Source organism: Bombina bombina, chromosome 2 (assembly GCF_027579735.1).
Source record: "Bombina bombina isolate aBomBom1 chromosome 2, aBomBom1.pri, whole genome shotgun sequence".
Taxonomy (NCBI): Eukaryota; Metazoa; Chordata; class Amphibia; order Anura; family Bombinatoridae; genus Bombina; species Bombina bombina.
This window is the reverse complement of record NC_069500.1, coordinates 412329205-412343182: the sequence shown is the minus strand read 5'-3', so window position 1 is coordinate 412343182 and position 13978 is coordinate 412329205. Positions and strand designations below refer to the sequence as shown.

Sequence of the window (13978 nt, the reverse complement as noted above, 5' to 3'; positions counted from 1 at the left end):
TGTAATTGTTTTTATTTTTGATAATTTCATTTATCATTTTTAATAATTTAGTGTTTATTATTTTTTGTAATGTGAGATTTTTTTTTTTTTTCATATTAGTTTTTTTTTTTAATTTAGATTTTTAATTGGTAGTTTTTATTTTATTTTATTAGAATAGTTAGGTTAATTTATAGCTTAATGTTAGTTTTTTTTTATTTCACAGGTAAGTTTTTATTTATTTTTAGAGAGTTATATTGTAATTTTAATTTAAAGTTAGGGGGATGTTAGATTTAGGGGTTAATAGTTTAGTGTTTTGCGATGTGGAGGGCCGGCAGTTTAGGGGTTAATAGGTTTAGTTTAGTAGTTACAAATTGGGGGGCTGGAGGTTTAGGGGTTAATACTTTATTATATTCTTGGCGATGTGGGGGGGGTGGCGGTTTAGGGGTTAATAGGTTTATTTAGTGTTGGCGATGTTGGGGGTGCGGATTAGGGGTTAATAGGTTTATTTAATAGTCGCAATGTGGGTGGGCGGCAGATTAGGGGTTAATAAGTTTAATATAGTGTTTGCAATGTGGAAGGGCGGCGGTTTAGGGGTTGATAGGTAGTTTATGAGTGTTAGTGTACTTTGTAACATTTTAGTTACGAGTTTTGTAAAACATTTTTGTTTCGCAAAATCCATAACTACTGGTCTCAGATGGAGCAAGCATTTTAGCAGGACCGCACAACCTGTAATACGGCGCTATGGAAAATCCCGCACTCAAACGTAATTTCTATGAGTGCTCAACTCCAGTCCTCGAGTAGCCCAACAGGCCAGATTTTCTTGATATCTGAACTAGAGCACAGGTGAAATAATTAGCTGACCAATACCCATGGTTACCAACCTGCCTGCACCCAGCAGCTGATTATTTCACCTGTGCTCTTGTTCATATATCATGAAAATCTTGCCTGTTGAGGGTACTTCAGGATTAGAGTTGAGAAACACTGTGCTAAGCTCACAAGCACCTGGCTCCTCATCCCTATTTTAATCTATTGGTACTGTTAAGTGGAAGGCAATATTTATTAGAGAAATTCCCACAATGCATTAAAAGATAGGAGGGAGTTCTTGAATCAATATATATGGTACATTTAAGACCAAATTGTGTATTTTAAAGCATAATCTGAAAGTAATTTATTCAGAATATGATGTGTTAGATATAATTTAGTAGCATTGTGGGTTCTAATGTTTATAAAGATAAGTACATGCGTCACATTGGGTTCAATGCACCATAGGATCACAAGCTTGACTGGCGGACAAGCAAGAACACAGTATGTTATCCATCAACCAGCACCTGTCTAGGCTCTGAGATTCACACTATGCATATGCAAAAGGTAGAAATCTTGGAGTGTTTTTAATTATTATTATTAAAAAAAAAAAAAAAGCTTAGAGAAGCCTTTTGAATAGTGTGGATATTAACCCTATACACCCCTATTGGACTTGACTAAAAGAGACTCTAGATTGCATACTTCTATGTCTATTGGAACACTGTAGAACACACAACAAGCATAAGAACATTACCTGTTTTTTTATAACATGAAACGCAACAAACAAAAAATGAAATTTATGCTTTCCTGATAAATTTTATCATCTCTAATTACTATTGGGAATATCACAGGATGCGGCAAAGAGCACCACAGCAAAGCTGTTAAGTATCACCTCCCTTCCCTCCAACCCCAGTCATTCGACCAAAAGAAAAATAGAGAAAGGAAGTAACACAAGGTGCAGAGGTGCCTGAGGTTTACAACACAAAAACTGTCTAAATAAACAGGGCTGGCCGTGGGCTCACCGTGTCAAGAAATAAATAAATTTTTTAGGTAAACATAAATTTTGCTTTCTTTCTAATGACACAGTGAGTCCACGGATCATCTCTAATTACTATTGGGAATCAATACCCAAGCTAGAGGACACAGATGATTAGGGAGGGACAAGACAGGGAACCTAAACAGAAGGCACCACTGCTTGAAGAACTTTTCTCTCAAAAGAAGCCTCAGCCGAGGCAAAAGTATCAAACTAATAAAATTTTGAAAAAGTGTGTAGAGAGGATCAAGTTGCAGCCTTGCAAATCTGTTCCACAGAAGCTTCATTGTTGAATGCCCAGGAGGTGGAAACAGCCCTCGTGAAATGAGCTGTGATTCTCTCAGGAGGCTGTTGTCCAGCAGTTTCATAGGCCAAACAAATTATACTCTTCAGCCACAAAGAAAGAAGTAGCCGTAGCTTTCTGACCCTTGCGTTTCCCAGAGAAAACAACAGAGCAAGCAGAAGACTGGCGAAAATCCTTAGTCGCCTGTAAACAGTATTTCAACGCACGCACCACATCTAGGTTGTTCAGCAGACGCTCTTTATGAGAAGAAGGAATAGGACACAAAGAAGAAACAACGATTTCTTGATTAATGTTCCTATCCTAAACCACTTTAGGGAGGAAACCTAATTTAGTACGTAGAACTACCTTATCCAAATGAAAGATAAGGTAAGGGGATTCACACTGCAACGCAGTGAGTTCTGAGACTCTACCAGCAGAAGAAATTGCAACAAGAAACAAAACTTTCCAAGATAACATCTTAATATTTAAGGAATGCACAGGCTCAAACGGAGCCTGCTGAAGAACTTTAAGAACAAGGTTAAGACTCCAGGGAGGAGTAATAGGTTTGAACACAGGCCTGATTCTGACCAAGGCCTGACAAAAAGATTGCACGTCTGGTACAACCGCCAGACGTTTATGCAACAAAATAGACAAGGCGAATATTTGACCCTTCAAGGTACTAGCAGATAATCCCTTCTCTAGACCCTCCTGGAGAAAAGACAAAATCCTAGGAATCCTAACTCTACTCCAAGAGTAACCTCTGGATTCACACCAATACAGATATCTACGCTATATCTTATAGTAAATCTTTCTGGTAACAGGTTTACTAGCCTGAATCATGGTCTCAATGACCGACTCAGAAAAACCACGCTTAGATAAAATTAAGCGTTCAATCTTCAAGCAGTCAGCTTCAGAGAAACGAGATTTGGGTGAAGGAAGGGCCCTTGAAGTAGAAGGTCCTTCCTCAGTGGAAGTCTCCAAGGTGGGAGAGATGACACCTCCACTTGGTCTGCATACCAGATTCTGTGAGGCCACGCCGGTGCAATGAGGATCACCAACCCCCTCTCCTGTTTGATTCGAGCAATGACCCGAGGAAGGAGAGCAAACGGAGGAAATAGGTATGCTAGACTGAAATTCCAAGGGACCGCAACAGCATCTATCAGTACAGCCTGAGGATCCCTTGACCTCGACCCGTACCTCGGGAGCTTGGGATTCTGTCGAGATACCATGAGATCCAGCTCCGGTTGTCCCCATTTGAGAATCAAATTTGAAAACACCTCTGGATGGAGTTCCCACTCACCCGGGTGAAAAGTCTGTCTGCTCAGAAAATCGCTTCCCAATTGTCCACTCCTGGAATGTGGATCGTGGATAGACAGCAGTTGTGGGTCTCTGCCCACTGGATAATCCTGGATACCTCTGTCATGGCCAAGGAACTCGGAGTTTCTCCATGATGATTGATGTAAGCCACTGAAGTTATGTTGTCCGACTGGAACCTGATAAACCGGGCTGAAGCTAACTGAAGCCAGGTCAGAAGAGCATTGAAGATTGCCCTCAGCTCTAGGATGTTTATGGGGAGAACTGACTCCTCCCGAGTCCATATCCCCTGAGCCTTTAGCGAGCCCCAGACTGCTCCCCATCCCAAAAGGCTGGCATCCGTGGTCACAATCATCCAGGAAGGTCTGCGGAAGCAGGTTCCCTGGGAGAGATGTTCCTGAGATAACCACCAAGGGAGATAATCTCTTGTCGCCTGATCCAGATGTAAACGCGGAGACAGATCCGCATAATCAATGTTCCATTGTTTGAGCATGCATAACTGCAGAGGTCTGAGATGGAACCGGGCAAACGGAATGATGTCCATGGCAGCTACCATCAGACCAATTCCTCCATACATTGGGCCACTGATGGCCGAGGAGAGGACTGAAGGGCAAGACTAGAATAAAAAATCTTTGTGTTACTGACCTCTGTCAGAAATATTTTCATTGATAAGGAATCTTTTATGGTTCCCAAGAACACTACCCTTGTAGCTGGAATCAAGGAACTCTTTCCCAAATTTACCTTCCATCCATGAGAACGCAGAAAAGATAACAACATCTCCGTGTTAGAGTTTGCTTGTTGAAAGGATGGCTCTCAGGACCTTTAAGAAAATTCTGGGAGCTGTGGCAAGGCCGAATGGAAGAGCCACAAACTGGAAGTGTTTGTCTAGAAAGGCAAACCTCAGAAACGTGTGGTGATCCCTGTGAATGGGAACATGTAGGTACGCATCCTTCAAATCTACTGTTGTCATGAATTGACCCTCTTGAACCAAGGGAAGAATGGAACGAATAGTTTTCATCTTGAAGGACGGTACTCTGAGGAACTTGTTTAGACTTTTGAGATCTAAAATAGGTCTGAAAGTTCCATCTTTTTTGGGAACCACGAACAGATTGCAGTAGAATCCCAGACCCTGTTCCTGCATTGGAACAGGAACTATCACTCCTAGGTCGGAAAGGTCCCGGACACAGTAATCTTGAGAGCAGAAACCTGCCCCTGGGAGGAAAGGCTATGAACTCTAGTTTGTATCCCTGGGACACGATGTCCACTGCCCAGGGATCCAGCACATCCCGAACCCATGCCTGAGCGAAGAAAGAAAGTCTGCCCCTTACCCGATCTGGTCCCGGATCGGGGGTAGACCCTTCATGCTGACTTTGAGTCACTAACGGGCTTCTTAGATTGCTTCCCCTTGTTCCAAGACTGGTTGGACCTCCAGAAAGGTTTGGATTGTTCCTGCTTGGCAGAGGGAGAGGAATTTTTACCCTTGAAGTTTCGAAAGGAACAAAATTACTCTGACGTCCCTTCTGCTTATACCTCTTATCCTGAGGGAGGAAATTACCCTTTCCTCCCGTAATGTCTGAAATAATTTCAGCCAAGCCCAGCCCAAACAAGGTCTTACCCTTGTAGGGAATTGCCAAAAGCTTAGACTTAGATGACACATCCGCAGACCAGGATTTCAACCATAAAGCTCTGCGAGCCAGTACTGCAAACCCAGAAATCTTTGCTCCCAACTTAATAACTTGTAGGGAAGCATCCGTAATAAAATAATTGGCCAACTTTAAGGCCTTGATCCTATCCTGGATTTCTTCAAGGGGGGGTATCTGTCTGAATAGATTCAGACAACGCATCAAACCAGTATGCTGCCACACTGGTGACAGTAGCAATACATACTACAGGTTGCCATTGTAAACCCTGGTGAACATACATCTTTTTAAGTAACCCTTCCAACTTCTTATACTCTATGGGGATAGTGTTTCTCTTAGCCAAAGTGGAAATTGCCCCCTCCACCTTAGGGACCGTCTGCCAAGACTCCTTGATAGAGTCAGCTATTGGAAACATCTTCTTAAAAATTGGGGATGGAGAAAAGGGAATACCAGGTCTCTCCCATTCCTGAGCAATAATCTCTGTAGCCCGGTCTGGTACAGGAAAAACCTCCACCGTGGAAGGTACATCAAAGTATTTGTTTAGCTTACTAGACTTCTTAGGATTGACTACGACAGTCATGTCGGAGTCATACAAGGTGGCCATCAGCATCAGAAGGAATTAAACTGTCTGAGTCTAAGATTTCACCCTCAGATGCCACCGAGGTATCTTCCTCCTCAGACTTCTGGGAGGGAACATTCGGAATAGCCACGACTGTGTCAGAAACCTTATTCACTGATTCTTTATATTTCCGCTTGCGCTTTCCCTGCAGCATTGGAAAAGCAGACAGCACATCAGTTACCGCAGAGGATATATAGGTAGCAATCTCTTGCAAGGTAAAAAATCGCAACCGCAGAGCAGCTGCTCACTCACAACCTCAGACAGCCAATTCACCCCAGCACTCTTTGCTGAGGTGCTTACCTGTCCTGCTGGAGGAAAGGAAATAGGAGATTTTAATGATCCGGACCCAGAGCTGCTCAAACAGGCTACCAGCCGACAATATCCTTGCTAGGACAGCCGCAACGAACCCCTCTATACCGGATTGCACAGACAGAGAAACCGGAAGTGTGCAACACTATCTTGCCGCCTCAGAAAAGCCCGCCCTTCTAATAGTGGGTGTGACTAAACTGAACTCCTGGTCGCCATTAGCCTCCCTGTAGCCGTCACATAAGTAAAGCATACAAAAACACATACCACCAAGGACGGAATTAAACCGGAGCTGAGCCTCTTGTAATGAGTTCCCACTTACCTTAATTTAACACTTGCCGGCAGCAGGGCAGCTTACTTGGTTTGAGAGGCACACCTCCTTGCATGGACCTGTAAAAAGCAAAGAAAGACTGAATAATCCTACTCAGGCTTTCAAAACAAGGCAGCAACAACTGTTTGGGAGGCGCAGTAGTGAGGATTATACCCCACAAGTTCCCAATTGCTTAAAAGCCACCACTGCTCTACTGAAGAGACTGACATGGACTACGGCTAAACCCCAGGAAGAAGCAGAGCAAACTTGCTAAAATCTTGATAGAAGAATCTTCTTTCAGACACCTAAACTTTACCACCTCCTTGCTCTTAACGTAGGCAAAGACAATGACTGGGGTTGGAGGGAAGGGAGGTGATACTTAACTGCTTTCCTGTGGTGCTCTTTGCCTCCTCCTGCTGGTCAGGAGTGATATTCCCAATATTAATTAGAGATGATCCGTGGACTCACCGTGTCATTAGAAAGAAAATATTTTAGTGACATTTTAAAACAGTACTGGGAAGTTTGCCCATTACAGCATTTTTTTTTTTAAATGACATGTTTTCAGTGTCACAAGCATGGATAATGATTTTTACCTCCCAAAGCTTCATGCACATAGCCATCCCCCATCTGCTGTCTGAATTAGGGATGACTGAACTGACTCTCTTCTTAGAATGTAGATCCAAAACATCAATCTGTAAAAGGTAAAATAAATAAAACTGTAGTGAGATGAGAAGAATATGCCACAGATAAGCTATTTAAAATATAATACCCTCAAAAGTCTAAACTAATCCGAAGAAGAAAAAGGGAAACTAAAGAATAGGGCTTATAGCCCCCCTCCCTATAACACTATAGCATAAGCTGGTTAAAACATAACCTTTATTAAAAGTTAATAAAGCAGGCAACCCTGAAATAACACTTCTACCACCACCTAATAATGAGAAGTAAGGATTGAGAAATGGGAGGGTACTAGCGACGTAATGCGCAATGTTTGGGCATTCACCCCTGTAGTGAAGTTTATAAGGAATGGAATCCATACACTTTGGCTTGTCAGTTTTGTAAAACATTGAGTAAGGCCACATCAAGGCAGAAACGCATTTGTTTATTGATATCGTGCTCTACACCCCTGGCACCTGAAGCTGAGGTATCCGGTTATCGGCCAGGAAACAAGGGGGTGTATCATGGTTTTTATTAGGTGGTGGTGGGATTGTTATTTAAGGGTTGCCTGTTTTATAAACTTTTAATAAAGGTTATGTTTTAACCAGCTTATACTATAATGTTATAGAGGAGGAGTGATATAAGTCCTATTCTTTAGTTTCCCTTTTTCTTTTTGGGATTAGTTTAGTGTTAATTATATTAGTGTAGCACCGGACCTGCCTATTAGTGGTTGGTTCTTTTTTCTTTTATTACTGTTCACAGTGCAAGTAATCTAACTTTTTTATTTTTGACCCTTTAAAGTCTGCCGCTCTAAAAATTCCACTGCTTAGCGAGAATTTGTATATGTTCCTTACAAGGGCTGACAATATCTTGCTCTTTTTAATGACAATATAATGGCAATATGACCAAAGGAAAACTGCAGAGCCACGACATTTTGGTATTTAATATAATAGACAAAGCACATGCTTAAGAGGTTCATATATAAAGTGTATTAGAGTAGATGGATGTGCAACTGCAACTATAATTTCTATTTGTCAGCACAAAAACAGAATTTATGCATACCTGATAAATTTCTCTCTCTTGTGATGTATCGAGTCCATGGATTCATCCATACTTATGGGATATTCTCCTTCCCTACAGGAAGTGGCAGAGAGAGCACCCACAGCAGAGCTGTCCATATAGCTCCTCCCTTAGCTCCACCCCCCAGTCATTCGACCGAAGGCTAGAAAGAAAAAGGAGAGACTATAGGGTGCAGTGGTGACTGAAGTTTTTTAAATAAAAATATACTACCTGTCTTAAATAGACAGGGCGGGCCGTGGACTCGATACATCACATGAGAAAGAAATTTATCAGGTAAGCATAAATTTTGTTTTCTCTTGTAAGATGTATCGAGTCCACGGATTCATCCATACTTATGGGATACCAATACCAAAGCTTTAGGACACGGATGAAGGGAGGGACAAGACAGGTACCTTAAACGGAAGGCACCACTGCTTGTAGAGCCTTTCTCCCAAAAATAGCCTCTGAAGAAGCAAAAGTATCAAATTTGGAAAATTTGGAAAAAGTATGAAGCGAAGACCAAGTCGCTTACAAATCTGTTCAACAGAAGCCTCATTTTTAAAAGCCAATGTGGAAGCCACTGCTCTAGTAGAATGATCAGTAATTCTTTCAGGAGGCTGCTGGCCAGCAGTCTCATAAGCCAAATGGATGAAGCTTTTCAGCCAAAAGGAAAGAGAGGTAGCCGTAGCCTTTTGACCTCTCCGTTTACCAGAATAAACAACAAACAATGAAGATGTTTGACAGAAATCTTTGGTTGCTTGTCAGTAGAACTTTAAAGCACGAACCACATCAAGATTGTGCAACAGACGTTCCTTTATTGATGAAGGATTAGGACACAGAGAAGGAACAACAATCTCCTGATTGATATTCCTATTAGAAACAACCTTAGGAAGAAACCCAGGTTTGGTACGCAAAACCACCTTATCTGCATGGAAAACTAGGTAAGGTGAGTCACACTGTAAAGCAGATAACTCAGAAACTCTTCGAGCCGAAGAGATAGCTACTAAAAACAAAACTTTCCAAGATAGAAGCTTAATATCTATGGAATGCATAGGTTCAAACGGAACCCCTTGAAGAACTTTAAGAACCAAATTTAGGCTCCATGGCGGAGCAACAGGTTTAAATACAGGCTTGATCCTGACCAAGGCCTGACTAAATGCTTGAATGTCTGGAACATCTGCCAGACGTTTGTGTAAAAGAATAGACAGAGCAGATATTTGTCCCTTTATAAGGAACTAGCTGATAATCCTTTCTCCAATCCTTCTTGGAGAAAGGACAACATTCTAGGAATCCTAATCTTACTCCATGAGTAACCCTTGGATTCACACCAACAAAGATATTTGCGCCAAATCTTATGATAGATTTTCCTGGTAACAGGCTTTCTAGCCTGAATCAGGGTATCAATGACCAACTCAGAGAAACCACGCTTTAATAGAATCAGGCATTCAATCTCCAAGCAGTCAGACGCAGAGAAATTAGATTTGGATGCTTGAACGGACTTTGGATTAGAAGGTCCTGCCTCATTGGCAGAGTCCACGGTGGAACAGATGACATGTCCACCAGGTCTGCATACCAAGTCCTGCGTGGCCACGCAGGTGCTCTCAGAATCACTGAAGCTCTCTCCTGCTTGATTCTGGCAACCAGACGTGGGAGGAGAGGAAACAGTGGAAATACATAAGCCGGATTGAAGGACCAGGGCACTGCTAGAGCATCAGTACAGCCTTGGGATCCCGGGACCTGGATCCGTAACGAGGAAGTTTGGCGTTCTGTCGGGACGCCATCAGATCCAATTCTGGTAAACCCCATAGCTGAGTCAGCTGGGCAAATACCTCTGGATGGAGCTCCCACTCCCCCGGATGAAAAGTTTGACGACTTAGGAAATCCGCCTCCCAGTTCTCTACCCCTGGGATATGGATTGCTGAGAGATTATTTTGGTTACCTCCATCATCGCTAGAGAACTCTGTTTTCCTCCTTGATGATTGATATAGGCTACAGTCGTGATGTTGTCCGACTGAAATCTGATGAATTTGGCCGCAGCAAGCTGAGGCCATGCCTGAAGTGCATTGAATATCGCTCTCAGTTCTAGAATGTTTATCGGGAGGAGAGATTTCTCCCGAGACCATAAGCCCTGTGCTTTCAGGGATTTCCAGACTGCACCCCAGCCTAGCAGGCTGGCATCTGTCGTTACTATGAGCCACTCTGGCCTACGGAAACACATTCCCTGAGACAGGGGGTCCTGAGACAACCACCAGAGAAGAGAATCTCTGGTCTCTTGGTCCAGATGCAGTTGAGGAGATAAATCTGCATAATCCCCATTCCACTGTTTGAGCATGCATAGTTGCAGTGGTCTGAGGTGTAGGCGGGCATAGGGAACTATGTCCATTGCCGCTACCATGAGTCCGATTACCTCCATACACTGAGCCACTGATGGCCGAGGAATGGAATGAAGAGCTCGGCAAGTGATTAAAAGTTTTGATTTTCTGACCTCTGTCAGAAATATTTTCATTTCTACAGAGTCTATCAGAGTCCCTAGGAAGGAAACTCTTGTGAGAGGGACGAGAGAACTCTTTTTTATGTTCACTTTCCACCCGTGAGATCTCAGAAAAGCCAACACGATGTCCGTGTGAGACTTGGCTAGCTGGAAAGTCGACGCCTGAATTAAGATGTCGTCTAGATAAGACGCCACTGCTATACCCCGCAGTCTTAGAACCGCCAAAAGGGACCCTAGCACCTTTGTGAAAATTCTGGGAGGGAAGGGCCACAAACTGGTAATGCCTGTCCAGAAGGCGAATCTGCGGAATTGATGATGATCTCTGTGAATAGGGATGTGTAGATACGCATCCTTTAAATCCACGGCAGTCATATATTGACCCTCCTGGATCAGAGGAAGAATAGTCCGAATAGTCTCCATCCTGAAAGATAATACTCTGAGGAATTTGTTTAGAATTTTGAGATCCAAGATTGGTCTTAAAGTTCCCTCTTTTTTGGGAACCACAAACAGGTTGGAGTAAAAACCTAGCCCTTGTTCCGCTCTTGGAACTGGGCGGATCACTCCCATGGTATGTAGGTCTTCTACACAGTGTAAGAACCCCTCTCTCATTTTTTGTCTGGTTTGCAGACAATTGAGAAATGTAAAATCTCCCCCTTGGGGGGGAGTCTTTGAAGTCCAGAAGATATCCTTGGGACACAATTTCTAAAGCCCAGGAATCGTGAACATCTCTTGCCCAAGCCTGAGCAAAGAGAGAGAGTCTGCCCCTACTAGATCTGGTCCTGGATTGGCTCTACCCCTTCATGCTGTCTTAGAGGCAGCAGCAGGCTTCTTGGCCTGTTTACCTTTGTTCCAAGCCTGGTTAGGTCTCCAGACTGATTTGGATTGGACAGAATTCCCCTCTTGCTTTGCTGCAGGGGAAGCTGAAGCGGGACCACTTGAAGTTCCGAAAGGAACGAAAATTATTTTGTTTGGTCCTCATCTTATTTGTTTTATCCTGAGGGAGGGCATGGCCTTTCCCTCCAGTGATGTCTGAAATCATTTCTTTCAGTGCAGGCCCGAATAGGGTCTTTCCTTTGAAATGGATGTTCAACAATTTAGATTTTGATGACACATCAGCAGACCAGGACTTAAGCCATAACGCCCTGTGTGCTAAAATGGCAAAACCTGAATTCTTTGCAGCTAATTTAGCCATTTGGAAAGCGGCATCTGTAATGAAAGAATTAGCCAACTTAAGGGCCTTAATTCTATCCATAATATCCTCTAATAAAGTCTCCACCTGAAGAGCCTCTTCTAGAGCCTCAAACCAGAAAGCAGCTGCAGTAGTTACAGGAACAATGCATGCAATAGGTTGGAGAAGAACAAACATTTTCTTTAGGAGACCCTCTAATTTTATATCCATAGGATCTATGAAAGCACAACTGTCTTCGATAGGTATAGTTGTACGCTTAGCAAGAGTAGAAATAGCTCCCTCTACCTTAGGAACAGTCTGCCACGAGTCCTGTATGGTATCAGATATGGGAAACATTTTCTTAAAAACAGGAAGGGGAGCTAACGGAATACCTGGTCTATCCCACTCCTTAGTAACAATAGTCACAATCCTTTTAGGGACTGGAAAAACATCAGTGTAAACAGGAACCTCTAAGTATCTGTCCATTTTACACAATTTCTCTAGGACCACTATAGGGTCACAATCGTCTAGAGTAGCTAATACCTCCTTGAGCAATAAGCGGAGGTGTTCAAGCTTAAATTTAAAGGCCGTCATATCAGAATCTGTCTGAGGGAGCGTCTTTCCTGAATCAGAAATCTCTCCCTCAGATAACAAATCCCTTACCCCTACTTCAGAACATTGTGAGGGTATATCGGATACGGCTACTAAAGCGTCAGACAGCTCAGCATTTGTTCTTAACCCAGAGCTTTCATGCTTTCCTTGTAAACCAGGCAGTTTAGAGAAAACCTCTGTGAGGGTTTTATTCATAACTGTGGCCATGTCTTGTAAAGTAAATGAATTAGACGCACTAGAGGTACTTGGCGTCACTTGTGCGGGCGGTTGTGACACTTGGGGAGAGCTAGATGCTAAACCCTCATTTCCTTCTAACTAAGTATCATCTATTGCAATATTTTTAAGTGCTAAAATATGCTCTTTATAATTTATAGACATATCAGTGCAAGTGGGACACATTCTAAGAGGGGGTTCCACAATGGCTTCTAAACACATAGAACAAGGATTTTCATTGGTGTCAGACATGTTAAACAGGCTAGTAATGTAACAAGCAAGATTGGAAAACACTTTAATCAAAGTAAATAACACTTTAAACAAAAACGGTACTGTGCCTTTAAGAGAAAAAAAGCTGCACAAACTCTGCAAAACAGTGTAAAAAAGCAGTAAACACAACAAATTCTTTACAGTAGCATCATAAAGCCTTAGTAACTTTGCACCACTATGCAAATAAACAATTAACCCCTTAATGTAAAAACCGGATTGAAAAAACTTAAAAACCGGTAAAATAACATTCAGCACCTTGCCACAGCTCTGCTGTGGCGCCTACCTGCCCTTTAGGAACTATTTGTGGGGGGAAAAAACCTCTTTACAGCTCTCAAATTCTGAGGTAAATAAACTGTGCAACTGAAAATAGGCCCCTCCCACCTCACTCGAAGTTATGGGGCCTAAAAAACACCACAGAGTGTTTCTTAAACTAGCCATGTGGGTTAATAACCCGTAAAACAAGCCACAAAGACCCCTTAAAGTCCCTCAAAAAACGTTTTATTTGTAATTAAACCAAAACGTTTTTTCCTATTTGTGTCACCAGTAACTATGAGCCCTTTATGCAAGCTTGGATTCCTCTTTTACTGAATACAGCTTACCTTTCCCTCATGGGGATATTGCCAGCCTTTTCTAGAAATAACACAGTCTGTCTAGAAAAAAATAGACTGAACATACCTCTATGCAGTTTAGCCTGCAAACTGTTCCCCCAACTGAAGTTTTCCTGTACTCTTCAGGCCTTGTGAGAACAGCAGTGGATCTTAGTTACAAAATCTTCATCCTTTTTCTGCCAGAGGGTTTTGCTGTTTCTCTCGTTCAGAGAAGAATTGCCTGGTATTTCGGGGCTGGACTGTACTGTGAAGTCAGGATCAGACTGATATGCTTCAGGAAAGTTTTTCTCTGTGAAAGGCACATGTTGAGCAAAAAGAGGCTGCTTCTTGGGTGGTAACTAGCCATAGAACAAGCTATTATGCTATTGTTCGTTTCCAGGTTGAGCGCTTCTCTCTTTTTATTTAGGCAGAGAGAATGACTGGGGGTGGAGCTAAGGGAGGAGCTATATGGACAGCTCTGCCGTGGGTGCTCTCTCTGCCACTTCCTGTAGGGAAGGAGAATATCCCATAAGTATGGATGAATCCGTGGACTCGATACATCTTACCAGAGAAATCATAATAATAATTATGTTCTATCGTGCTTCTGACATTTGGTCAAAAGTAAATTTATACATTTGT

The 13978-nt window shown here is 42.6% G+C and overlaps 1 protein-coding gene across 2 annotated transcripts in view; it reads right to left on the bottom strand.

The window, feature by feature from the left end:
• The window catches only part of GNB1L (G protein subunit beta 1 like), a 321108-nt gene that overhangs the window by 77828 nt on the left and 229302 nt on the right, over nt 1-13978 (bottom strand). For both annotated transcript variants that reach the window (XM_053701925.1, XM_053701926.1), the window contains one exon: nt 6879-6977. In XM_053701925.1, the coding sequence (XP_053557900.1) occupies nt 6879-6977 (99 nt within the window). The remainder of the gene's footprint in view (nt 1-6878; nt 6978-13978) is intronic.